Source organism: Octodon degus, unplaced genomic scaffold, assembly GCF_000260255.1.
Source record: "Octodon degus isolate 3935 unplaced genomic scaffold, OctDeg1.0 scaffold00113, whole genome shotgun sequence".
NCBI lineage: Eukaryota > Metazoa > Chordata > Mammalia > Rodentia > Octodontidae > Octodon > Octodon degus.
This window is the reverse complement of record NW_004524689.1, coordinates 7593653-7620909: the sequence shown is the minus strand read 5'-3', so window position 1 is coordinate 7620909 and position 27257 is coordinate 7593653. Positions and strand designations below refer to the sequence as shown.

At 46.1% G+C, this 27257-nt stretch overlaps 1 protein-coding gene across 1 annotated transcript in view; it reads left to right on the top strand.

The window, feature by feature from the left end:
• Positions 1-27257, top strand: part of Mtor (mechanistic target of rapamycin kinase) — a 128350-nt gene that overhangs the window by 4472 nt on the left and 96621 nt on the right. The window contains exons 4-19 of the mRNA XM_023699389.1: positions 824-1056; positions 2049-2249; positions 3075-3209; positions 6738-7013; positions 7090-7198; positions 10266-10452; positions 11368-11496; positions 12654-12898; positions 14181-14396; positions 15272-15477; positions 20513-20635; positions 21252-21341; positions 21452-21544; positions 22439-22573; positions 22780-22909; positions 24446-24696. Of these exons, the coding sequence (XP_023555157.1) occupies positions 824-1056; positions 2049-2249; positions 3075-3209; positions 6738-7013; positions 7090-7198; positions 10266-10452; positions 11368-11496; positions 12654-12898; positions 14181-14396; positions 15272-15477; positions 20513-20635; positions 21252-21341; positions 21452-21544; positions 22439-22573; positions 22780-22909; positions 24446-24696 (2759 nt within the window). The remainder of the gene's footprint in view (positions 1-823; positions 1057-2048; positions 2250-3074; positions 3210-6737; positions 7014-7089; positions 7199-10265; positions 10453-11367; positions 11497-12653; positions 12899-14180; positions 14397-15271; positions 15478-20512; positions 20636-21251; positions 21342-21451; positions 21545-22438; positions 22574-22779; positions 22910-24445; positions 24697-27257) is intronic.

Sequence of the window (27257 nt, the reverse complement as noted above, 5' to 3'; positions counted from 1 at the left end):
TATATATATATATATACACAAAATAGGATAGATATACAGCTTTCTCTTAATTCAGTGAGAACAAAGATTTGTGCTAATAGTATTTGGACAGGATATCATGTCTGCATCTTGTACTATGAATAACCACTAAGAAGATAACAATATGCATTGAATTAATTATTGAAACTGTCCTATTAATCAGTTTTGAAACTGTCTCATTGATATCTGTTTCTCAATAAAATGAATAAAGATAAATTTTAAAGTAAAACAATTGTTTTTAGATGTGGAAACTAAGTCTTCTAGCCACCAAGTGACCTTTTTAGAGGCAGTTTTCCAGAGATGGGAAGAAGCCTGCTTTCTTTTCACTGTCCCACATTGCTTCTTGTAGGCGCTGGTTCCAGAGTAGAGCATGGTTTGACACTGGGGGCTCACATGAAGAAAAGATCATTTTCTGCTCCTCAATGCTGTGAATTTAGCCCAAGTTTGTCTTCTTTTTCTGGGGAAAACAAAATTATGTAAACTATAATGAAATGATTTTGCTTTATGGAAGTATTTGTGACAGAGACATCTATTCATTCAAATGAAAAGCATGTTGGCCACAGTGGTACCTGCCTGTAACCCTAGCTCTCCAGTCAGAGTCAGGGTTCACCAAGAGTTCAGCGCCAGCCTAGACTACATAGAGACCCAGTCTCATAAGAAAAGAAAAGGAAAGAAAAGGAACTTTACTATGTAGAGAGGTAGTTGAAGTACACAGAGGGTCACTTGCAGCTTCTTGTTCAAGACCAAGCATGTTCCTGAATGCTGTGTGTCCCATCTTCATCTTTTGCCTCCCCCTCTTTTGCAGCGAGCCTCATAGGAGTGGAAGGTGGAAATGCCACACGAATTGGCAGGTTTGCCAACTACCTTCGGAACCTGCTCCCTTCCAATGACCCAGTTGTCATGGAAATGGCATCCAAGGCCATTGGACGTCTTGCCATGGCAGGGGACACTTTCACTGCTGAATATGTGGAATTTGAGGTGAAGCGAGCGCTGGAATGGCTGGGTGCTGACCGCAATGAAGGCCGGAGACATGCAGCTGTGAGTGCCAGCAGAGAGGCATAGAGCCAGGGCTAGGAGCCTCCCACGGCTTGTCCCTGTTAAAGGCTGCTTTGGTGGGCCAGGACTCTAGGCTGTGAGCTGGGATAGGTGTGTCTGTAAGCGAGAGGATTTCGGAGCAGGATAGTCAGGATTGGAAACGTCACTTGCAGCCGGATATGGTGATGCACACCTGCAATCCCAGCACTCAGAAGGTTGAGGCAGAATTACTGTGAGTTCCAGACTGTTCAGAGCTACATGGTGGGTTCACCACCAGCCTGAACTAATAGTGAGACCCTGTCCCAAACAGTTGACAGCAGAAGTGCCAGTTGGATGCTTCCCAGTCAGGGCTTCCTTCAGGAGGCAGCATTGTGAGGGCAAAAGCCTGCATGTGGACGCTGGTGTGAGTCTTGGCTTTACCACTTACAGCTCTGTAACTTGGCTATCTCTGGCTTTTAGTTTCTTCCTCTGTGACATGAAAATAGTAATGAGATTGAAAGTTAAGGGGCTAGCGAGATTGCTCACTTTAGAGATGACTCTCTAAAGTGTCTGCTTAGGTAGGTGCAGGGGACCAAGGTTCAATCCCCTGCACCATAAGCCATGCTGGCCCTGCCCTCAGGGCAGGCTGAGCCAGCAAAAAAAAAAAAAAAAGAAAGAAAGAAAAGAAAAACATGTCTATTCACTCAAGAAACATTTATAGAATATGTGCTATATTCTAGGCATGGTTCTAGGCTGCAGTATAGTGGTATAAAAAGCATCAGACAGGTCTGTCCTTCCAGAGCCGCTGTTCCAGCCTTAGCTGCTTTCTGCTTTATAAATAGCCTAGAATTGTGAGCACCCAGATGTGTGATGGGATTCACTTCTCCTCTGGCCCCAGGCTGTCTGAGCTAGACGGGCGAGGCTTCTTTCTTCCTCCAGTGTAGCTGCTGTAGGATGACAGGAATCTGCCCTCCTGGGAGGCCAAGCCTCATTCTCGTTGTGCCTATCTTTCACAGGTCCTGGTCCTCCGCGAGCTGGCCATCAGTGTCCCCACCTTCTTCTTCCAGCAAGTGCAACCCTTCTTTGACAACATTTTTGTGGCCGTGTGGGACCCCAAGCAGGCCATCCGAGAGGGAGCTGTGGCTGCTCTTCGCGCCTGTCTGATTCTCACCACCCAGCGGGAGCCGAAGGAGATGCAGAAGCCCCAGTGGTACCGGGTAAGGACCTGGCTCCCTCGCAGCTGCTAGCAGAGCACACTTAGCTGGAGAATCCCCTGGACTAAAGGGTGGCAACAGTCCCGGGCTCCACAGCCTTAGTGTCACGTTGGTTTTGGCCTTCAATAATTTTTTTGAGGGCCAGGGAGGTAGCTTAGTAGAATAAATGCCTGTCTGGCAAGCACGGGGTCCTGAGTCCAATCCCTAGTACTGCAAAAAAAAAAATGTATAATAATAATTTTTTTTGAATGTTCAGTATGAATCAGTAGTTCATTGCATTTGATTAAAGCAAAGATCTATTGATAATCATGTCATTATTTTATCACTAAGGATGAAAGCATGCCAGTTAATCTGAGCTAGTACCTTATTAACAAGTCAGAGGCGTTACCTTTCCAAGATGTTAGATCATGCAAAAATAGGTTTCTCAGAATCAGTGAAATATGGTTAGTGCTGATTTAGCATGCTGTATCCAGTGCTGATGGCTGCTTCCAGGGGAACTTAGGAGGGAAGCATCTGTCATACGGGGAGCCCTGAACACGGGCATGGAAGACCTGGGTTCCCTTCCTGCCACATGGTATTGGACAAGTCACTTAATTCTTTGAACCTGTCCTGTTTAGCTGTTCAGTAGAGATGGCAGTGAGACCTGCCTGAAGGGGTTGGCGTGAGAGCTATAGGTAAACCGAAGGAGAGAGCATAGTAGTATTGTTAGCACTGCCCAGGGGACCGTGCAGGCGCTGTAATATCTCAGAACCCCCGGTGTGGGCAGGGCCAGCCTGTGTGCTTTCTCACTTTGACCGCAGGTAATCAGGGTGCTCTGTCTCACCACAGCACACATTTGAAGAAGCGGAGAAAGGGTTTGATGAGACCTTGGCCAAAGAGAAGGGCATGAATCGGGACGATCGGATCCACGGCGCCTTGCTGATCCTCAATGAGCTTGTCCGAATCAGCAGCATGGAGGGAGAGGTGAGAGGCCTTGCAGGGGAGTCCAGGCCCTTGAGTGCCCTCTGAGCAAGCAAGGAGAGAGCCTGTCCCCTGGCGCTGGTACTGTGTAGGGAGAAACAGACAAGAAACGTGTAAAAAGGAGGCAGTGATTTCCCTGAAGGAAATAAGCAAAAGATAGGGGATACTTGGGGTAGGGGTGGGCAGGTGGAGAGTCAGGGCAGGACCCCTTAAGATGGCGCCACTTAGTAAGACCTGTATGACACAAAGAGGCTGTCTTGTGGCTGTGTGCTAGGCAGAGGCTTTGAGGTAAAAGAGACCTTCATGTGTTGGCTGGGCGTGGTGATGCACACCTGTAGTCTTAGCACTTGGGAGGCTGAGGCAGGATGATCATTGTGAGTTCAAGACCAGAGTGAGCTACCAAGTGAGGCCAGCCTGAACTGCATAGCGAGATCCTATCTCAAAAAGACAAAAAAAAAAAGCATGCCGTTGTACTGGAGAGAAGGAAAGTGTGGCTGGCAGCCAAGAAGGGGGGAAGAGGGTGAAATGAACAGGCCTCGTGGTTCCCAGTAAGCCCCTGTTTTTCCTCACTGCAGTCCAGGCACTAGAGCTGCACACATGGGAATGGTGTGGCATCGGCGTTCCTGTTAGCCATGGCTGCTGTGGGGACAGCATGTGGAGTGCTGGGGGTGGAAGCAAGAAGATGAGCTTAAAATTACATGGTTCTTACTAGGGAGATGGCCTCAAAGAAAAATGGGGGAATTGGGCATGCAGTGTGCATCTGACCCTGAGGGAACAAGAGAGGGCAGTGACACTGGGTGGCAGCATCCGCAGCATCCTCATCCCCTGTGCGAGGCCTCAGTGTGCTCCTCAAGCCAACATGGCCCTCAGAGAATAGCCGCCGGGCCTTTGGTCAGCCAGGCACCCTGTAATTAGAGGTGGCATTCTCACAGTTGCTACAGGAAGCCACAGCACTAGTCCAGTGGGCCCAGTAGTGGCTTTGTTAGGGTGGCAGTGCTGATTCGGAGAAGGCTGATTCAGGGCTCCACCTGAAGTTCCTTTTGCAAGACTTCTGTGAGGGCCTCTGGGGGTAGAATTTCACGCTGGATTTTCCACTTCTGCAATGACAGCAGTCATTGTACAGGCTATGCCCCAGAGATGTGGCAGTGTGCCTGGCAGGGAGAGGTGTTTGGCCCGCATCCTCCCTGCTCTGTCCCATGAGCACATGTGGCTCAGGCAGGTGACTATCCCTTCAGCCCCGTTTTCCCCATGTCCCACACTTTCCATGGGGCTCTCGCCCCCTTGTTGGGTTCTTTTTTTTTTGCAGTACTGGGGATTGAACTCAGGACCCTGCATTTGCCAGGCAAGTGCTTATTCTACTGAGCTGTCTCTCTGGCTCTGTCTTGTTGGATTCTTAAGGGTCTTTTAAGTGTGTCTGAAGGACTGGCTCAGCACTGTATGCCAGGGGATGTTCTGGAAGCTATAGTGCTCGGAGGTTTCTTGCCCGAGTCTGAAATGGTGCTTTCCACTGAAGCTGAGGCAGCTCTGTGATCTTTGTTTCATCCCAGTAAGACACGATGCTGTTGCCTAACACTTAAGCTTGTCAGGTTTAAGTGAAATAGTTCCTATCCAGGCGTTTCCTTCACCACTCAAGCGGAAGGATTATAACTTCATAACTTGCTCACTCATTCTGCAGGTGCCAACTGAGCACCTGGGATATACCCAGAACATTAGGTTCTGTAAGTTAGACTAATGTAGCACTGAACGAAGCAGACGACATTGTAGCAGCGGGTGACAAACCACAGTCAAATAACTGCAAACCTGTTGTGATGAATGATAGGGTGTAAGGTATGGTGAAGTCCAGCAGGGCAGAGGTGTAGAATGTGCAGCTGGGTATCGGAGCCCAGGCGTGACCGAGCTAGGCAGGAAGCCACACCAGCATCTGGGGAAGAGCGTTCTGTGGGCCTGATTCAGTGGGCACAGGGCCCTGCAGCCCAAGCACGCCAAGGCCTGTGGGAGCGGCAGGGGCACCCTGTGGGCGGGCAGAGCCAGCAGGAGACGGGGTCTGAGGAACACCTGCAGCGTGGCAGCTTGGGAAGCCACTGAATGGCACCTTGTGTGCGGCACAGCGGAAGCTCGTATAGGTTCCGAGCAGCGAAGTGACAGGTGGTGCATGTTGCTGAGGGGACGTTTGGGCTGCTGCGTTGAGAGTGGCTTGTTGGAGGGCGGAGGGCTGAACTCAGCAGTCCACTTAGGAGGGGCTGCAGCTTTCACAGCCCAGACCGTGGTGGGAGCGGGGCAAGTGAGGGAGCGACAGGGGCTGCATTTGGGATTTGCTGAGAGATTGGAAGTGGGTGGAGAGAAAGAAAAGTGAAGGCGTTTGGCCTGGATGCTAGAAGGATGCCGCTGCCTAGTGCTGGGAGAGGCAGGCTGAGATGGAGGGGGAGCAGGTTAGGAGGTGAGGATACGATTTGGTTTTAACATGTTAAGGGTGTTTTGGGCTTTTTTTTTTGAGACAGAATCTCTGCAGTTCAGGCTGGCCTTGAACTCACTTTGTAGCCCAGGCTAGCCTCACCCTTTCGGCAATCCTCCCGCCTCAGCCTCCCAAGGGCCAGGATTACTGGTGTACAGCACCACGCCGGCTGAACATGTTAAGTTTGAGCTGCTTGTTGGGCACATGAGTGGGATATTGAGGGAGTCAGAGTTAGGAGTCACTCGCATATGAATGTTATTTCAAGTCAAGAGACTGGATTAGAACCAGATCAACTAGTGTCGTCAGGGAGAAGATGGCTCTATGAGCCTGAGGTGAAGAGGAGCTGAGGGACCCTGGGAAGGAGCAGCCAGAGAGGCTGGGACAAGGAGCCTGTGAAAGAAAGGGTCCCAAAGGAGGGGGACATAACAGCTGGATTGAATGCTGTGATTGTGTCCCATGAAGTGAGGCCTGGCTACTTAGGATTTAGCAGCCTAAAAGCCAGTGGTGACGTTGGTAAGAACAGTAGATAAGACTTGGTGAAAAATGAAAATGTGTGTCAAGAGAAGTTTAGAAAACTGTCTCATGTTTTTTGCAGTTCGTGCTGTTGGAGATGAGTTAAGCAGTCCTTGGGAAAAGGGGTGATGCAGTTCTCTGCCAGTCGATTATCCTCCTCTGGACTAGGATTCTGAGAAAATTACTTACCTAGTTTTCTGCATAGGCTTCTGGGGACAGAAAGAGACCAGAGTATCCTTAATAGATAGTGGCATGGGGCTGCCATCCACCTGTGCCGTGATCTTAGGTCTGTGGCCACAGCGGTTTGCAAATCAGCCTTCCCAAACCTGGCGGAGAAATGACCCAGGGAGCTGCTGTCCCCATGTGGCTTCCTCGTTGTTCAGTCTGCGTTAGAACAAAACCAGGTCCCCCACAAGGCTGGGAACAGCAGACCTCGAGGTGAAGAGCAGTCGCCCTCCACTCTGGCAGAGTTACACAGGACTGGGCAAAGTAGAGCTCTGTAGACTCCACAGTGCCCTGGTCAATTGCCACCCGTAGATAAGACTGATTTTTTTCTTCTCTCGTAGCGTCTGAGGGAAGAGATGGAAGAAATCACGCAGCAGCAGCTGGTGCACGACAAGTACTGCAAAGATCTCATGGGCTTTGGGACGAAACCTCGCCACATTACCCCCTTCACCAGTTTCCAGGCCGTGCAGCCCCAGCAGTCCAACGCCTTGGTAGGGCTGCTGGGCTACAGCTCTCACCAGAGCCTCATGGGGTTTGGGGCATCCCCCAGCCCCGCCAAGCCCACCCTGGTGGAGAGCCGTTGTTGCAGAGACCTGATGGAGGAGAAGTTTGACCAGGTGAATACCAGAGGCCCGCCTCCCCCAGGCACCTCACTTCACTTCCTCTGCCAACCCTTTATCCTTCCTCTCTCAGGTGTGCCAGTGGGTGCTGAAATGCAGGAATAGCAAGAACTCGCTGATCCAAATGACAATCCTTAATTTGTTGCCCCGCTTGGCTGCATTCCGACCTTCTGCCTTCACAGGTGAGGATGTCCGTGGGAGACATCATTACTGTCTGAGAAAAATCAAACGGGAGAGGTGATTCCAGAACACACTCTTCACACTGCAAGGATTACTGATGCAGGGACTAGTCTGGTTTCTTTGCAGTGTGCCTAGTGTTCAGTTAATGTCTGAGGCAGCAGACAGAGGAACACTAAGAACAGGAAGGGAGGAAGGCAGGTCTAGCCCAAGCAAGCGCTCTCTGTGGAAGTCAGCAGGTACATGAATGGAGACCGGAGGAAGGAAGGTGGTTTCAGGCAGAGGCTGTGCAGCAGCAGCCTACAGGGGCAGTGACGTCCTGCTTCTGACTGGTCGCTGAGCTGCCTTGCCACACATATGAAGGGAGGACTGGGTGTTTCAGAGGTAGCTTCGGCTGTGGATTCCCATATCCTCACCCTGGCCTCTAGGCAGTGGGAATTCCTGGCTGTGGAATCTGGCCCAGCCCAGATACCTGTGCTTCCCCAACCATCCCCGCGTTTCTCCAGCTGCAGTATTCTTTGTGGTATTCCGCTATAGAAGGGCTTTGGCATCAGATCTAGGGTGAATCCTTCCTTAGTTCCTAAGTGAGGTTTTGAACAGGTTGTGTGTCATCCACTTGGTGACTTGTAAAATTCGAATAACAACCCCTGCCTCCTAAGATGCGTGGCATGAGTGCCTGAGTTCCTGCTGCAGTGTCTGGCAGAGTGAGCTCTAATAAGTGGAAACCGTTCTTGTATTATTAATGCCTCCTTGAGCTTCTTCAAGCCCATTTTGGAAATGAGGCAGAGACACACATTATACTGCAATTGTCTGTTCATATTTAATGTCCTCTTCCCTCTTGGTGAGTGTGAGACCCCATCTCAAGCATCTTTGTGTTTCACTGCGGCGCTTAATAAGCACCCAGGACCCAACAAGAAGCAGGAACCCGAGCGGAAGGCCAGCCCGACCCTCAGCAGCTGCCATTCCCTGGCTCTGATTCATTTCACACCACGCAGCCCAGATGAGGCTGTGGGAGAAGCCTCGCTGGTGAGGTGTTAAACAGGCTGTGTGTAAGGAGTAGAGCATGTTAGCGTTTGACAAGGACAAGACAGCTAGTCACAAAGTCACTGAACAAGAGGGAGCTGACAGAACGGAAAGCACCTGTAGTCTTGCAGTTTTCCATTCTTCCCGGCTGTACCCAGCACCTCTTAATGACCAGACATGCCCCTGCTTAGTAGAGCTTTAAAGGATGACAGGTTGAAAGTCTGTGGTTCAAAAGGAACTCATAACTGGGCCAAATTGGATCAAAATGTGGCACATTGTAGAAGCAGTTACTGTGATCCATTCGAAAGGCTGCGTAGCAGCAGGGTACAGAGAGGGTCCCTGGGTCTGTCCTTCTGATGTGGGTTTGTTGTTTTCTTAAATAATATGTCAGTGAAATTTAGTCTGCGGTCCCCTCCCAGTTTTCATTACCCAAGTGCTATTTGTGTAAAGCCTTCAGTGCAAAGCCAGTGCCTGAACTTGCTGGTGATACAACCTTTTGAATACCAAAAATGCCTCAAGACCAGGTTGGAATCTCTTCAATGTCAGATTCCTGCCTCCTACTTAGGATGCAAAATCTGGAAAAGGGAATTGTACTCTCGCTTCAAGCTCTTCCTGCAGAAATGCAACCCCCATATGTGAAGAAGTCATTTGTCTTGTTGGATCAACATGACTTTACAGTTGTGCCCCCTCGGCCTTCTGTTTCCGAGCTGCTGCCTGTGCCTTGCCGCCAGCACGTAGAGCCGTGAGGGCAGACATGTCTCATGGGAATGTGCCAGCTGGGAGTCTGGCTCACTGTCCGCATGTGGTTCTCGTAGCCCTGAATATCTGTGCTTCCCTCGTGAACATGTGACTGTGGCTCCTCCGCTGTCACATAAGTGTTCCTAGGCTGGGACTCGGGGCTGGCATGGGTGGGTGAGAAGAAACAGAGAGACCCGAGAATTGGGAAGTCCCAGCCTTCAGAGGAGGAATACTTCCGATTCGGTTGCCCAGGGATTGCCTACCCTTGCATGTTGGCTTGGTGTATGTAAACTTAGTAAAAGTACACATGTGGCTTTCCAGATTGCAGACTAAGTCTTATTCTATTTAGTGTAACTATAGCCAAACCTCTAGAATAGCTAAGTGATTTTCTGACCAAAGCTGACTAGAATGGCCTAGGTGCAAATAGTATTTCATGTTCCTCCAAACTTCATATAATGCAAAATCAAAATTACTCAGATGGTATCTCTGTTTTTAAATAAAGTTTAACATTTTTAGCCCACTTTCTCTTCTTTCAGAGTACTGGGGACTGAACCAGTACTGCCACTGAGCTACAACCCTAGCCTTTTTTCGGTTTTGAGATGGGGGTCTTGATAAATTGCCCAGGCCTGCCTTGAACTTGTGACCTTTCTGCTTCAGCCTCCCAAGTAACTGGGATTAGAGACATGTGCCACTACACCTGACTAAACATATATTTTGTGTATTTCTAAACAAAAGTAGGGGAGATGGCTCAGTGGAATAAGCGCTTCCCTGGCAAGCACAAGGGCCTGAGTTCAATCTCCAGTTCCGTCTAAACAAAAGTAATCTTTTCCTCAGAAGTAACCCTAATGGGAACAATTATGTGATATTTGTTTGGAGGCCTTGTAAGTTTGGGAGTATCTTCAAGGGAAGAACATCTCATATTTCTAACATTTCCAAAAGATCTATTCTGAGTGACTGAGTGATCATCTATTATAAGACACCCTTTAAAGTACATCCTCTGAATTCTTGACATCTTTCCCAAGAGGCTCCCACACCCCTTCTTTTTCTTCTTTCTTCTTTCCTCTTCACTCTTCAGCAGTACTACAGATTGAACCCAGAGGCACTCTACCTCTGAGCTACATCCCCAGCCCTTTTTCTATTGAAACAGGGTCTTGCTAAGTTGCCTAGGCTGGCCTCAATCTTGTAGTTTTCCTGCCTCAGCCCTTTGAGTAGCTGGGATTACAGGCACGCATGCCGCACCTGGCTAGTGCATTCTTACATTGTGTGTTCTGTGAGATCTCTGATCTTGAGCCATCTACTCTGTCTTTTTAGATACCCAGTACCTTCAAGACACCATGAACCACGTCCTGAGCTGCGTCAAGAAGGAGAAGGAACGAACAGCAGCCTTCCAAGCTCTGGGACTACTTTCTGTGGCTGTGAGGTCAGAGTTTAAGGTCTACCTGCCTCGTGTGCTGGACATCATTCGAGCAGCCCTGCCCCCTAAGGACTTTGCCCACAAGTGAGTGTCTCTGTCAGAACTTCTCCTTCCACTCCGTTAGTTTGGAGAGCAAGGGTGCTCTCGCCCCATTCTATGAAGCTAAGCCCATCCCCTGCTTCCTTACACTTCCGGTGTAGCAGACCGTTAAAGAGCAGCACTTCCTCTGTTGATTTCTAGCCTCTTCCCAGTGAAATGACATAGTGTAAATGTTGGAGGAAGCTGCATACCTGAGAACCTGTCAGATGCCAGTGTTGTTTCCCACATTAATACATATGGGGACTCTTCAGACATTGAGATGTCTGCTTTCGATGGGACTAAAGCAAGGAATCATTGGCTGAAACTGAAGGAACCTTACAGAGTATCCTGATCGTTAAAGTTGAAGTTATTCCATCTCTTGATCCTCCCAATGAATAAAACAGGAGAAAATTTTCGGCACCTGGCTAGACTAAGAAGCCAATGTGTCTTGGTTCAGGCTCAGAAGTCAGTGTTAATAGAATTGTGTGTATATTTCCCTATTTTATTTGCAAGGACTGCTTTGCTGAATTAATAAGCTCCACCTGTTCTAAAGCCGAGTGTTCCCATCAGAGAAAAATTTTCTTTGCTTATGATGGCTGTTCGTTGCCCTCTCATCCCTGATGAACACATTGATCAGTTTGCATCCTAAATAGGTACCTTGGTCAGAACTGTACTATTTCTTATATACTGCCCCTGTCTGAATTCAGAAAGGGACCATTGGCCAAGACCGTTGAGACACACTACTGCCATCTGCTGGACAGTCATTATAAACATTCACATCTGCAGTAATTGTGCAGTCAGTTACCTCTCCTCCCGCAAGTTCTGGCCCTGCCTGAGCAACCTGCCTTCTTTCCCCCAGGTGTTCTTGAGGTAGCACCACAGAATGTTGCTGTGTCTAAACTAGCCACTCTTTCTGTGCAGGAGGCAGAAGGCAATGCAGGTGGACGCCACAGTGTTCACGTGCATCAGCATGTTGGCGCGAGCAATGGGGCCGGGCATCCAGCAGGACATCAAGGAGCTGCTGGAGCCCATGCTGGCGGTGGGCCTGAGGTGGGTACCAGCAAGCTGAGCCTGCCCTGACTCAGCGCAGTCAGCCCACAGTGGCGTGACTACCTTGGAAGAGTGAGGTATGGTTGCTTGCATGCTGACTTCGATAGACCAGAGAGCTCAGACCAAACACACAGGCTAGTTTTAAATCCCAGTTTCGTCACTAGCTAGCTCTGCAGTTTTGATTAAGGTATTTCTTTGAGCCTCAGTTTGTCATCTCAAAAGTGGGCACAATAGAAAATCCTGTTTTTTGGAGTTGCTGTAGGGATTAAATGAAAGTTCATGAAACAGCTGTTTGTAGCTTATCCTTAGGAAGTACTCAATAAATGTTTGTAGCTGTAGTTTTTTTTCTTGTATTTTAGGACAGGGTCTATAGGGTCTCCGTAGATCTTATAGTGATCCACCTGTGTTCAGCCTCCCAAAAGCTGGGATTACAGGCAGATGCCACCATGCCCAGTCTCATTCGCCATCTCAGCACACCCCCAGGGCGGGGCCAGCACGGCACATCAGGGATCGAACTCTGGCCACTGCATCTGCCTAAACAGGCGCTTTAATCTGCTGAGCTATTTGGCTAGCCTTTGTAGCTGTATTTTTTTATATATTTGGCACAGGATCTCACTATGCAGCTGGGACTCATAGTGATCCTCCTGTTTTCAGCCTCCCCAGCACTGGGATTACAGGCATGTGCCACCACACCAGGGCTTGGTGGCCATCTCTGTGTGCCTTGGGATGGGACTGGCATGGCATGTGGTGCCTGGCATCGAACCCCAACCCCTGTGCTTGCTGAAACGTACTTAGTCCACTGAGCTATCATGCCAGCCCTTGTAGCTGTAGTTTTCATTGCTTTAGTTCTTCATCTATGAAACAAAGATGATGCTCATGATCATTTTTTCACATTGTTTATGGAGACTGCCTTCTCTAGTGCTGAATTATATCAACAAGTTCTCTTGTGGTGAAGACCAGACACTCACAGGTTGCCCTGAAGTCTGAGAGCAGGCCAGGAGAGCTCAGCACAGGACTCCTTTGTAGTACCTTTTCTTCTGTAGAGACCAGGCGGAGGTGGGGCTTGACCCTTTTGCTGGGCAGGAAGGGCTGTTTCTTCCCACACACAGCAAGGGGAGCTGCCCTATCCCACATGTGACCCCTCTCCTTCCCCTCAGCCCTGCCCTCACTGCTGTGCTGTATGACCTGAGCCGCCAGATCCCCCAGCTGAAAAAGGACATCCAGGATGGGCTGCTGAAGATGCTGTCCCTGGTGCTTATGCACAAACCCCTCCGGCACCCTGGCATGCCCAAGGGCCTGGCCCACCAGCTGGCCTCCCCTGGTCTTGCTGCTCTACCTGAGGCCAGTGATGTGGGCAGCATCACTCTTGCCCTCCGAACTCTTGGCAGCTTTGAATTTGAAGGTAAGAGATTATAACAGCTCTTGGCAAGATAGTGATACCGGGCATCTGAGAAAAGGGAAGAGGGGACCTAGAATTCCTGGATCTCCCCAGTACTCTCCAGACACACACCAATTCTGTAGTCGCCCTCCTTCCCACCCTCTTTCCATATGTTGTGAATGCCTGCTGTTTGCTTCTCTGTTCACTACTGAGTTTGGGGGTGGGCGGTACTCAGGGAAAGTGTGCATCTATCTCAGGAAACTTCTTCAGAGATGGGAAAGTTAGGGGACCACCGTGCTTCCCACTGCCCTGATATTTAATGCTTTAAAATGCATAAGCCAGGACTTTGGAGTGTTTTCATTCCCAGGGTGGTGTGATGTCCAGGAGTGCTGTATAGTGTGGTTCAGTTTGGAGTTTTGGTTTGTTTGTTTTTTTTTTTTTTTTTGCGTAACTGGGGATTGAACTCAGGCCCTTGTGCTTGCCAGAGGAGCACTTATTCCACTGAGCCATCTCCCCGGCCCCTCAGTTTGGAGTTTAAACTGCAGATAAAACCATGTCAATATACGAGGAGATCTATTTCAGGAGGAAAAATGGATATTTTTGAAATTTAATGTGTGCAGGTAATGCTGGTTATGACTACTGGGAAACAAGCAAGTACAAAAAGTTTAAACCAGCTTCCTGGAGACTTTTGTTCTGTTGTTTTTGTTTTGTTTTGTTTTTTGAGATGGTCTTGCTATGTACCTCAGGTTGGCCTTGAACTTACCGCGTAGCCTGGGCTGACTGTAAACTTGATCCTCCTGCCTCAGCTTCCCAAGTGCTAGAATTATAGATGCCTAAATGCTTTCTGGAGAGTTAAAGCTACCTGTGGTGTTCTTGTCACAATTCCTCCTCTTATACTAACACTTCTGATAATTTATTCCTAATCAACAGAAAGCAACTATGTCTAAATCCAACCTACATCAGACGCTTTTTTTGTATTTGAATTTGGGAACTAAAATGGATGAAGTAAACTTGATCCAGAATTGTTTTGAGTTTGGGTCAAAAAATACATACTTTGGGGAACAATTAATTTAGAAAGAGTTCCAGGGAAAGGTGGCTTTTCTCTGACTCCTTGACCTTATCATCCCCTTTGCCTTTCTGTTGCTGGAAGCCATCTGTTGCCCTTTAAGAGAAGAGTTCAAAGTTTGATCAGTGACTTATTGGAAATGAATCAAATAGCCACAAAATGAAAAATATAGCTAGTAAGTTACGGACCTTCCTAGCCAAAACAGCAGTGTTTATTCTGTTTTCTTTGTTTTGGATCCAGGCCACTCCCTGACCCAGTTTGTCCGCCACTGTGCGGATCATTTCCTGAACAGCGAGCACAAGGAGATCCGCATGGAGGCTGCCCGCACCTGCTCGCGCCTGCTCACTCCCTCCATCCACCTCATCAGCGGCCATGCTCATGTGGTTAGCCAGACCGCAGTGCAAGTGGTGGCCGACGTGCTCAGCAAGCTGCTCGTGGTTGGGATAACCGATCCTGGTAAAGTTTATGGACAGATGTGGGGGGGGGGGGTCTTAGCTACTTTTCTCTCATTGCTGAGACAAAATGCCTGACACCCAAAGTTAAAGGGAGAAAGGTTTATTTGGCTCATAGTTTGTAGTCCATAATCAGCTGGCTCCAAGGCAGACTGGCTTGTGGCAGAGAGGCACCTGTTCATGGGAGACAGCAAAAGCAGCAAGCAAGGAGGAGAGAAACAAGCCTCTTTCTGTCCTGTTTATTGTATCCACACTGCTGGTATTAGGATCATGCCAGTCCAGTCGGTGGACTGATGCAGCAGTCACCCACCCTTATTCCCAGTGTCCTTAATCCCAGCATTGAACCACAAGTCAGTCACTCTAAATGCAGCTACCTCTGAAAAAGCTCCATCTAAAAGTGCGTATGGCTTTGGGAGGACACCTAGATACGTATACTATACTAACAGGGAGTCAGGAGTTTGGGGCAGTGGGAAGCAGCCACTTTTATTATATGTCCTCTTTAGAGAGCTTCACCCTCAAAAAACTGATGTTCAGCTGGGGTGGTATCACATACCTATAATACCAGCACTCAGGAGGCTAGGGCAGGAGGATTACTGTGCATTAAAGACCAGCCTGGGCTACATAGTTCAAAGCCAGCCTGAATTACATAGCTAGACCCTGTCTTAAAGGGGAAAAAAAAAAAAAAAAAAAAAAGACCAAAAAGCTGATGTTCAACTATCATAAAGTAACCTATCTTTAATTCTTTTGCCTTTAGTCCTATGAAAAGAAAGGATATAAGATTAGATGAGAGGAAGGGATCCAGAGCCCACCCAGCAGGCTGGGAAAGGACTGGAGGGATGGCTTCGTGAAGAGGGGTTCAAAGGCTCCCTTGCTTTACAGACCCTGACATCCGCTACTGTGTCTTGGCGTCCCTGGATGAACGCTTTGATGCGCACCTGGCCCAGGCAGAGAATTTGCAGGCTCTGTTTGTGGCCCTGAACGATCAGGTGTTTGAGATCCGGGAGCTGGCCATCTGCACTGTGGGCCGACTGAGCAGCATGAACCCGGCCTTCGTCATGCCTTTCTTGCGCAAGATGCTCATCCAGGTAACGGGGCGACAGTCAGACCAGCTGTGGGGAGGGGAGTCCCAGTGTAAGCTTTGTGGGGAAGGAGAGTTGAGGACAAGGACTGAGATACCTGGTGAAGCCATACTTGGCTACCAGGGTCCATCTGTTTCCTGGCTTTGCAACTACAGCTCTAGGGTTGTCAGCTCGTGAGCCTCATGTCAGTGACCCCAGGGTGCTTCCGCGTCCCAGGCTAAGCTCTCATGCAGCTCTTTTCTTCCTGGCAAGGCACAGCAGTCCCTGTTCCTGGTCTCTCTGTGCTCACTTAGGTGGTGCCAGGCTGCAGCTTCTCCTGTCCTTCTACTCTCCTCTTACCCATGCCATTCAAGCCTAGAGGCCATGGTTCTTAGTAGCACTTTCGGATATGGCACCAACATTTCTCCCATAGTCCTTGACCTTGCTCTGGGGCGCTTAGCTTTTATTCTTAAATAAGGACATGCCAAGTTACACAGCAGCCCAGAGGAATATCAGAGGTTTCCATTGCTTCTAAATGTAGTAGAATGTTAAGATCCTGCTGAAAGCTGGCTCCTTGTTAGCGACATCCATTATACTCCTTCATGCCTCAACTCATTTCCATCTACCTGTTCGGGCCTCTGTGACTTCTGCCCCTCCACCCTGCCCCCACTTTGTCTCTGCTTCCTGACCCTCCTCTAGGCCTTCTTTTGAAATCCACACTTTTTATAGTATAAAAGAACCAAAGCACAGAAAATCATATATATATATAAAAAATCTTAGAGAAGTGTCATTTATTCACGATTTTCATAGTTAAAAGTACCTAAAAATTAGGCTGGCCAGATAGCTCAGTGGACTAAAGCGCCTGCTTAGACAGAGTGCAGTGGCTGGAGTTTGATCCCCAGCATGCCATGCTGGCCCTGCCCCCGGGGCATGCTGAGATGGCGATGGAGACTGGGCATGGTAGCACAGTAATAACTAGGATTATCCATGGTAATCCTGGTGCTTGGGAGGCTGAAAACAGGAGGATCACTACGAGTCCGATCTACATAGTGAGACCCTGAACACCCTGTAGACCCTGTACCAAATGCATAAAAAAAATTTTTTTAAAGTACCTAAAAATGTTAGATTTTTGAACCTATGTGTAAACATAAAGATTACATAATTTGTTATGCCTATTTTTAAAGTATATTATTTTTTAAATTTTTTTCATCATATTCTGTAGGGACTTAAAATTCAACATATCAATACTTGATGAAAAATACCTGTTCCATGTTATGCCTAAGATGTTTTGATATCTAGACAGATAGTGAGTTTAAGCTTAACAGCCTAGGTTGTATGGTAATAACAATAAGCTTCTCTTCTGGAGGGTTAACACCCTAGTTTGCAGACCAAAATTAGAGAAAAAGGAGGGCCACAAGGAAAGCCAACATTTTGACCCTAGCCTCCCAAGGTCAATTAAGACTCAGGACATATGAGAACTTGTATTGTAACGTCATGTAACTTGGTGGTGTCTCAATCTGATAAAGGAGATTATGGGGCCAAAGAAGAAAGTGATCAATGATGTAGAGTGTGCCTAAGGAGAGTCACATGGAGAGAAAACATTCTCTCAGGCTTTCACAGATTGCACATTGGCCAAGCAATGACCGTGACTCATCCACATGGCTGACACTGACAAAGGTTCTACAATCTGAGGTACAGGATCTCAAGATAAATCCTGAGGGGATTTCACTGACCTTATCAGACCCAAAAGCTACAATTCTTGTTGCATAGGTCTTGCTTTACCTTGGTCTTAACTATCCAGCAGAAAAGTATAAACATGAAGTACAAGAAGTAAAGCCATGCTGTTATGTTGAGCTGTAGGGGACTCAGGTCAACAATTTCTGACATTACCAGTGAAGCAGAAGACCCAATACTATTATGGACTACTGGACTCTTTTAGACTATTTTACTGAGTTAACACACCTATAATATTCAAATAGCGGAACTTAACAAAAAAAGGGGATACAGATGAATGTCCATTTTGTATCTGTGTATTCAAAATGGTTAGGATAGATAGTTACATTCTCTTAATGAATAGAGGGATTTGTCTTAATAGTGTTTGTAAATAGGATATCATGTCCACATCTTGTACAGCAGTTAACCACTAGGAAGAATGTATGCAATGTGTTAATTATTGAAACTGTCCTACCAATTTGGTTTGAAACTGTCTCATTGCTATTTCTCAATAAAATTATGGAAAAAAAAAAAAAAAAAAGAAGTACTCCTAGAAATTAAATGACTGAGTCAAATCACTTACATTATAAAACCTAATACCTGTGTCGAGTTCTGGTTGAATCAATTCTACCAGTTTGCACTCCTGCCTGCCACGCGTGGGAGTGTCTCTCTGTAAATCATATTTTGAACATACTCTGTTAACTAACTTTTGCTAAAAATAACTCATGGCCTTTGTTTTATTTTGTTCATTTAGTTTTTTGTTTTTCGTTTTTTTTTCCTCCGAATGCCCTCAGGGCAGGTTTGGCTGGCTGGAGTGTTGTGGGGATCGAACTACAACATCCTGAGGCTGACAGCTTTGTGGAAGCAGCCACTTAAACAACTGAGCTAAGGCCAGGCCCCCTAAAATTTTGAATCTGATTTTTTTTTTTTCTTTTTTGGCAGAACCGGGGATTGAACTCGGATCCTTGCATTTGCCAGTCAAGCGCTCATCCTACTGAGCCATCTCCCCAGCCCCTTGTTCATTTAGTTTTGTAATTTTATTGTGATAAGAACTTTTAGCATGAAATCTGTCTTCGCAACAGATTTTTCAGTGCACCATTTATAGTTATCAACAGACATAGTGGTTACCTGACTTTAGCAACCTTTGCCAACAGGATAATTGAGTGTGTACAGTACCCTCATTTCATGGCTTATGAATCTGAGTAGATGTTTGTGGATCATTTGTATTTCTTTCTACACATTTATATGTGAGTTTCCTTATGGATTTGAAGACTTGCTGATTTTCCTTTGTAGTGTTTGTAGACAGACTTAATATATTCAGACAGGATAACAATAATTCCTACTGTCATTATTTGGAGTGAAACTGATCGCTGAGTGTCTGTTTACTATACCTTTTGCATTAATGCCATCAGGGTGCTTGACCAAATGTGGCATGAGACATCGCCCCAGAACTGTTGAATTAGTTTTCACGTGAAGGAAAGTAATATGTTCCGTCAAGGAAGGACCCGTGTGCTTGCTTATGTCTGATGCTACAGCATGTGGCACAGTTTTGGCACCTCTAAGGTCTTAATAAATTTGGACTGAAATAATAAATAAATAAATAAATAAATAATAAAGTACCTAAAAAGGATAGCGTGAATCAACAAATTAAAAAATTGTATTTACATTGATGTTTATTGATATTTTTATATTGATATATGTTATATTGATATTTTTAGTCTAGTGTTTTATTTCTTTAACTGCTGGCCCATGTTAGTACTATAAAGTCTTTTAAAGATACCTAAAGCTGGGGCCGGGGAGATGGCTCAGTGGAATAAGCGCTTCCCTGGCAAGCGCAAGGGCCTGAGTTCAATCCCCGGTTCTGCCAAAACAAAACAAAAAGATACCTAAAGCTTTGGGAAGGAAAGAAGTCCTTGAGCCTTTGAGTTCAAACTGTGCTAAAATAATTTGGTACTGAAGTGTCTCTTAGTGAGGATATCAGTATGTTCACTTTTGAGCACCACTATATTCTCGGTCCTGCTGGGTGCTAGAAATGTGCCGGTGAGTAAGGCAGATGTGGCTTCTGTCCTCTGAGGTTGGCATTCAGCTCTCAGGCCATACCATTTTTTCTGATACTAGAGAGCCATTGAATGAATCTGCTATATACTGAATTAGCTTCTTGAAACTCCATTTTTTTAACTTTACTGTTTTAGGCAGGAGGATTGCAAATTTGAGCCAAGCTTGAGCAACTAACCAGCATCCTGTCTCAACATAAGAGTTTTTAAAAGGGGAGTGAGACTGGGAATATAGCTCAGTGGTAGAGCACCCCTGGGTTCTGTCCCCTGTACTGAAAAAAGTAACTTTAATAATGACTTTCTCTAATTGCCTAACACAGTCTCAGGTGTGGTAAAGGCTTTGGTTTTTGCATGGCCATTGGTTCCTGACAGGGTGCCACAGGACCCTTAGCTCAGGTCTGGCCTGCACTCCTCACGTCACTGGGCTCTGTTCCCTGTGGCACAGCTTCTTGTCAGCAGCCACCTCTTTGCTGCTGAGCATTTGGTCTTGGTGGTGTCTCTGTCTGTCTTTCACTGCCATCTCCTTTGACTGGGAGAAAATAGGTGGTCAGCAGGAGCCAGAAAATCAGAGTTATTAAATCAGTAACAAAAGATAAAAAAATTGTAGACACCTCCTGAGTAGCTGAGTTAACCTGGGCTTTGTGGTGTTCACTTCCTCGATGCTCAGAGAGATTCCTTCTGGCAACTTCAGCTTTCCAGTCTGTCTCTAGCAAGTTAGCTACATCTGTATCCCCATGAGCATAATGTGCTTGTGTTTAAGGATGTCAGAATAAACCTGTTATTTCATTCAGCAAGGCCCAAGGGGACTGTACTGATGTAATCCTTAACTCTTTGGATTTATCTGGATGTGCCCTTAATAGTTACAGAGCATCAGCATTTCTTTCAACGTCAAGCTGTCCTAAATGTTCTTTGATTTCTTTGTCATGATTGCTAGCTCTTACTGATTTGCTGTCTGCACAGGGCGTTTTCTCCCCAGGAGCACTCTCTTCATTCCTCATTTATGCAAACCCTAGTCAGCTTTCTGTGGTGGTGCTGCACTGTTAAAGCCATGCTTTTGAGAGGGCTGTGGAACTTTGGGGTGCTATGGTAGAAGGAGGAGGGGCTGGGTTCAAACCATTTTTCTTCTAGTCACAGGTGTATCCATCTAAGCCTATTGTGTTCAACTGCAGTGATGCCCATTGCTATTGAGTGTCTAGCAGTGACTCAGTCCACCAGGGAGGTCTGGTTCTTTCCCTGTTGACAGACAGACCCTCTCTGGAATGCGCTCTGCTGTACTTAGCCTTTCTTCCCTACAGATTTTGACAGAGCTGGAGCACAGTGGCATCGGGAGAATCAAGGAACAGAGCGCCCGCATGCTGGGGCACCTGGTCTCCAATGCCCCCCGACTCATCCGCCCCTACATGGAGCCTATTTTGAAGGTAACACACACTGGATGGAGACTGTTCTAATGTCTTATCTCGGTGTGGTTAGGAGGTAGAACTGCTTTACTGGTTCACTGAACAAAGATTGTTTCTTTGGCTCCAGACCTAGAGCTAAGTGCCACGTAAGCGCTTCCAGTTAGCAAATCCCCTGATCGCGCCAGCTGCAGGACGGTGTTCTCTCTCCTCAGGAGAGAAGGTACAGTGCTTCAGGCACTGATGTGCTTGCAGAGAAGTAGGTGGGGCAGCCTATGATAGCTCCCCCACAAGGAAGGACAGTGAGCTTTAAGATACGAAACAAGCTTTGGATCTGAATACAGTCAATCATGAAGTTTTTCATAACACAATTGCGTATCTAGATGATTGGCCATAGAGATACAGTTGAAAGGAGAGATGGGAAATGTCTTCCAATCGTGGTGTTTGCTAGCTCTCCAGGTATGAAACTTGTACTCTTGATGAGAACTTTGGGAATCTGCATTTTAGAAAAGACATAGATTCATAAATCCTAGAAGTAATTTATTTATAACTAAGCCTGCTGGGTGAATTTTACTTAATAAAAGAAATATTTCTCATAGATTCTAACCTGCATTCCTTTTCTCAAACCTTCTTTCCATAGGCTTTAATTTTGAAACTAAAAGATCCAGACCCTGACCCGAATCCAGGCGTGATCAATAATGTCTTGGCCACAATAGGGGAACTGGCTCAGGTATGACAGCTGGAGCACAGTGGCATCAGAGAATCTAACCTTGGAGAAAGTCAGAATACCCTTAATGCCGTAATTTCTAATCCTACCTGCTACCCTCTTTTTCACTTCAGGTTAGCGGTCTAGAAATGAGGAAATGGGTTGATGAGCTTTTCATTATCATCATGGATATGCTCCAGGATTCCTCTCTGCTGGCCAAGCGGCAGGTGCGTGCCACTGCTTGCTCCCTGAGCAGGACAGACCCCGGAAGCCAGGACCTAAGTTCTTCTTACTCAGCCCAGTATGCCCAACCAGTGTGTGCACAGTCAGTGCTTGACAGTATTTGTTGGAAAAGGAAAAACTTAGAATCCGAGTTAGCTGTCCTCTTGACCTGAAGTGACTTATAGTTAGCACCAGGGCTGAGCAAGGCCATTTCCTCTATACCAAGGAAAACGCAAATCAGTTATCAGAGCTACAGCTCCTGGAAGGAGAAAGAAAACCTTGGCTTTAGATTTCGAGGACCAGCAACTTCAGCTTATCCTTTCCTGTCACTTATTGGGTGTTTAGACTAAAATTAAGAATTATTTTAAAATAGCTCAACGGATAAAAGCGCCTCCAAGCAGGCACAGGGGCCAGGGTTTCGATCCCTGGGCCTGCCATGCCAGCCCCGCCCCCAGGGCACATAAGCAGCTGAGGCTGGGCGTGGTGGTGCACGCCTGTAATCCCAGCTCTTGGGAGGCTGTAAACAGGCAGATCACTATGAGTCTGATCTAGTAGCAAGATGCTGAATACCCTGTAGACCCTTCCCTAAAAAATACAAAAAAAAGAATGATTTTAATTTCCTTTTTGGTCTCCTGTTAGCCATTTGATACTCAAAAGAACTTTGTATTTCCTTTAAGGAAGGTGAGGATATTCTTTATTTTTTAATCCAGTGATTGTTGTAGGCTGGCACTTGACTGGCCATATTGTCATGTTCTGACTCAGGATTTCTGCTCATGGTTACTGTCTTTACTAAAAATGTCTGTTCTTAAATAGCCCTTGTCTGTCCCGGCATGAGGAAGACAGCCACGCTGTTTCTCTCCTGCTGGCTCTGTGAACCATGTGCTCTTTTGTTCATTCAGGTGGCGCTGTGGACCCTGGGGCAACTGGTGGCCAGCACTGGCTATGTGGTGGAGCCCTACAGGAAGTACCCCACCTTGCTTGAGGTGTTGCTGAATTTTCTGAAGACCGAGCAGAACCAAGGCACACGGAGAGAGGTAGAGAACACAGGATCCTGGTCTTCAGAGACTTTGCTAAGCAAGTGCAGAAAGAGAAGGTTGTGGCATCAATCGGCTCGACATCCTTTTCCATGTTGCTCATGTAGCTGGCCACTGGGGATGAATTGCGGGTTATGGAACATGAGAGGGATATCTCTGAAACCTGCTGTAATCAGATGGGGTTCTTTTTCCCCTTTCCCACCCAGGCTATCCGTGTATTAGGGCTTTTAGGAGCTTTGGATCCCTACAAGCACAAAGTGAACATCGGCATGATTGACCAGTCCCGGGACGCTTCTGCTGTCAGCCTGTCTGAATCCAAGTCAAGTCAGGATTCCTGTGAGTTGGAAGAACCAAGAGAGCCTTGCCCAGTTAGACTCAGAAAGCTCTTACTGGCCATATTTAGGGAGGGTCTTGGGCTGGATAGCAGAAATTGTAGGATACCGGCTCAGGTAGCAGCTTTTATTTTTTATTTATTATTATTTTTTTTTAACATTTATTTATTGTGTGTGTGTGTGTGTGTGGCCAGCTCAGCCCACCAGGGGGCGCGGCTGGCTGGCATGTGGTGCTGGGGGATTGAACCGCGGTCCCTGTGCTTTGTCAAGCTTGTTTCAAGTAGGTGCTTTAGACCACTGAGCCATCTCTCCAGCCCCAGGTAGCAGCTTTTAAATGAGCAGTCATCTCGTGTCTGTCCAGACCGAGTCCATACTCTCCTATTGTTATCATCACCTCTGACCATCTCTCACTCTTTCTCTGGGCCTCTTTGATGATTTTATTCCTGTGGTCCCCCAAGAATGGGAAGAATATAATTAAAGCTAGGGAGATAACTCAATGGCTTAAGTGCCTACCTGGCAAGCACAAGATCCTCAGTTTGATCCCTGGTACCAAATAATAATAATAATAATAATAATAATAATAATACAATTAAATTTAAATTCTCTGTGTCTTAATTGATAAGAAAACCCTGAGGCAAGTCTCAGGACATGGAAAAACTGTAGCTGTCAGAAATCCAGGGCTTTTTTCCATCTGAATTCTGGCCCTAGGGTCCCATTGTCCAACAAGTAGCCTGAAAAAGTGGGGCAGAGAATGGGACACAGACAAGTCTCCCGGACTTTCCCTCAGCCCACTAGGGCAGGCCTGGTTCTGAAAGTGAAGGTCCAGCACTGGCTGTCTCCACTATTCCAGCAGGATGTTATTGTCTTAAAAGAAGATAATTTGTTTCTAAACACCAAAAGTGTTTAGACCTATAGTTACCTATTTCCTTTTCCTTCTGAGTGTTAGAGAAGATAATACAAAGGCACACGTGGAACCTGAGCCTTGTCTCTCTTGGGTTCTCCCTCCCTCAGGCCCCAGTTAGCCTCCCTTGACCTGCCGTGGTCCCTGTTCTCCCCTTTTAATACTACCAGGCAGAGTCCTTGAGAGCCTGTTGTTCCGGTCAAGGAGCACATGCCTGCTATCTTGTCTGAATGCCTCTGGGGGGACCAGGCAGCTGCAAAACAGATGTTTGCCTAATTTAATTCCCTTTACTTTCATTTGGGGAAGTAATTATTTTTATTGATGGTGTTAGCTACAAAGTTGTGAACTGTAGTGCTACAAAGCTAAGTTAAATATAGCAATTTAAAGAAAAACCCGTCATGTACTGTGTTAGGCTTTAGTGGTTTGGGTAATAGGAAAGCCAAACCCGTTTGGTCTCAGATGGTGAGCCTATTCATCAGTTCCTAATAGAGCTCCTATTCCCAGTCAGGTTAGAACATATGAGGGAAAGCGTATGAATGCTGATGTCTCTGAGGAGGTTTTTTTGTTTGCTGTTAACCATACTCTGCTTAAGGTCAGAATCATGTCATGAATAGCTTATGACTCATCCTTTGGTCTTAGCTGACTACAGCACCAGTGAAATGCTGGTCAACATGGGAAACCTGCCCCTGGATGAGTTCTATCCTGCTGTGTCCATGGTGGCCCTGATGCGGATCTTCCGAGACCAGTCCCTGTCTCACCATCACACCATGGTGGTCCAGGCCATCACCTTCATCTTCAAGTCCCTGGGGCTCAAGTGTGTGCAGTTCCTGCCCCAGGTCATGCCTACATTCCTTAACGTCATCCGGGTCTGTGACGGGGCCATCCGGGAAGTAAGTGCATACAACCCCATCCTTGTTTCTCTCTGCATCGCTCCTGTGCTTCAGCTCCCCAGCACTGCGCTCTGCTTGCTGCGGACTCAGTGCCTTTCCTGCCCTTAACTTCCAACTCCCAAGTGTGTAGTTCTCAAAGATTCTGTTTTCTGACTTGGAGTCTGGATTACAGAAGTATAATTAAAAAAAAAAAAAAATCTTGGTACGTTACACAGGCTGATCTAAAACTCAGGCTTAAGCAATCCTCTTAGCTCAGCTTCCCAGCTGTCAGGGACTGTGGCCTGCCATACCTGGCTTGCAGTTTCAGACTCCTAGTGATCCTCTTGTTTTTAGCTTCCCAAGCACTGGGATTACAGGCACGCCCTCTCATAAGACACCACACCCAGTCTCAGTTGCTGTCTCAGCATGCTCTGGGGCCAGCACAGCATACCAGGGATCAAACCTCAGTCCCTGCAGCTGCCTAAGCAGGCGCTTTAGTCCGCTGAGCTATCTGACCGGCCCTTGCAGTTTATTTTTATGTGTTATACTCATGCCTGTCAACTTCATTGAATTGGTATTAATTATAATAATTTAGTGATAAATTCTCCCAGATTGTCACTTTAGATAATTATACAGTCTGACAGAAAGGAAAAACAAGAAAAGGTAGTTTCGATGTTTTCATTTTAATGTTTAAATCATTGATTACTTTTCCTTGTTGCATTTCTACGATCTCCATCACAGTGTTGGTTAGATGCAGTTGCAGTGAACATCTTTAACCTTGCTGCTGACTGTTTTTTTTTTTTTTTTTTTTTTTTTGAGGGGGAGGTATATATTTTTTTCCAGTACTGGGATTTAATCCAGGACCTCACATATTCACTTGGGTAGCAAGTGAGTATTGAGTAGACAAGCACTCTACCCAAGTTCTATTTATGTATCTATTTATTTAAAAATTTTTTTATACTAGGGATAAAAGCCCTGGGCCTTTGCACTCAGCTAGATCCCTAGCCCTTTTTTAATCTTTTATTTTTGACATAGGATCTCCCTGAGTTGCTCAGGTTGGCTCCAAACTTGTAGTTCTCTTGTCTCAGCCTCGCGAGTAGCTGGGCTTTACAGGTGCATGCCTCTCCTCCTAGTGGTAGATAGCTTTTCATCTATTGAAATGATTTTGGTTTCCTCTCCATGTGTCCATACATTGTGTTACTTTAAATGTGTAAACCACCTTGGTGATGGCGCATTTTTAACATTGATTTTATATCTGATACTTAATTTAGGACTTTTGCAACTGTGTTCTCAAACATAATTGATCTGAAGTTTTTAACAATAGGTTCAAGGATCTGCTTAGCTTTTCTTTCTCCTTTTATATAACTATTGATTTTATCTAAATGATAAAATTTATTGTCACAAAGCTATTCACACTATTCCTTTATATCATAAATTCTGACAATTCTTCGTCAGTTATTTGCCTTTGTTTTTTTTGTGTCTTTGTTTTCTATTTCATTAATCTGCTCTTTATTATTTTTCTCACATTTTCTTTGTCCTGCTTTTTTTAAAAAAGCTTCTTTTGTTGGAATTCTAGATCATTAGATGTCAGTCTTCTTTGCTAATAAAATTTGTTGGGGCTGTAAATTTCATCCCAAGTACCATTTAGTTTCATTCTAATTTTTTTTAAAAACTTGATTGAAATAACATTTACATACCATAGATTTACCTTTTTAAAATTTTTTAAAATTTTTTATTTTATGTTTTTAGTGTATTGAGCACAGGGTCTTCAGGGTCTCACTACACAGATCAGACTTGTAGTGATCCTCCTGGGATTTTTCAGCCTCCCAAGACCTGGGATTATAGGTACAAGCCACCACGCCAGTCTCAATGGCCATGTCAGTGCGCCTCGGGGTCAGGGCCAGCACAGCATGCTGGGGATTGAACCCTACTCGCTGCATCTGCCTTTCTTAAGAGAAATTCATTGGTTTTAAATATATTTATAGTATTGAGGAATCATTACTATCTAATTTTAGAATATCTAATTTTAATTAATTAATTAGTCTTTTTGAGACAGGGTCTCCCTGTACGGTTCAGGCTGGCCTTGAACTCACTTTGTAGTCCAGGCTGGTCTTGAACTCACAGCAATTCTGCCTCAGCACCCCCATCCCCACCCCCACCCCCAGTGCTGAGATTACAAGCGTGCACCACCATGCCTAACTGTAAACTTCTTTTCTATGTGCAGATGTTCTCCATTGTACCAGTCTGTGGGCAACCACTATTCTACTTTCTGTTGCTATAGATTTGCATTAAAGGACATTTCCAATAATTGGCTTTTTATTTTTATTTTTGATACCAGGGATCAAACTCAGGACCTTGTGCTTGGCAAGCAGGCTCTTAAGTCACTGAGCTATCTCCCCAGCCCCATCTCCAATAATTGAGATCATAGAATACATAATGTTCTGTGTGTAGCTTTTTTCACTTAATGAAATACTTTTAGGTTTAGCCATGGTATACCATATGTCAGTAGTATTTTTTCTTTCATTGCTGAATAATAATGTATGTTCATTATTGTTCAGAAGCAAATATTTTCTAACGTTTGT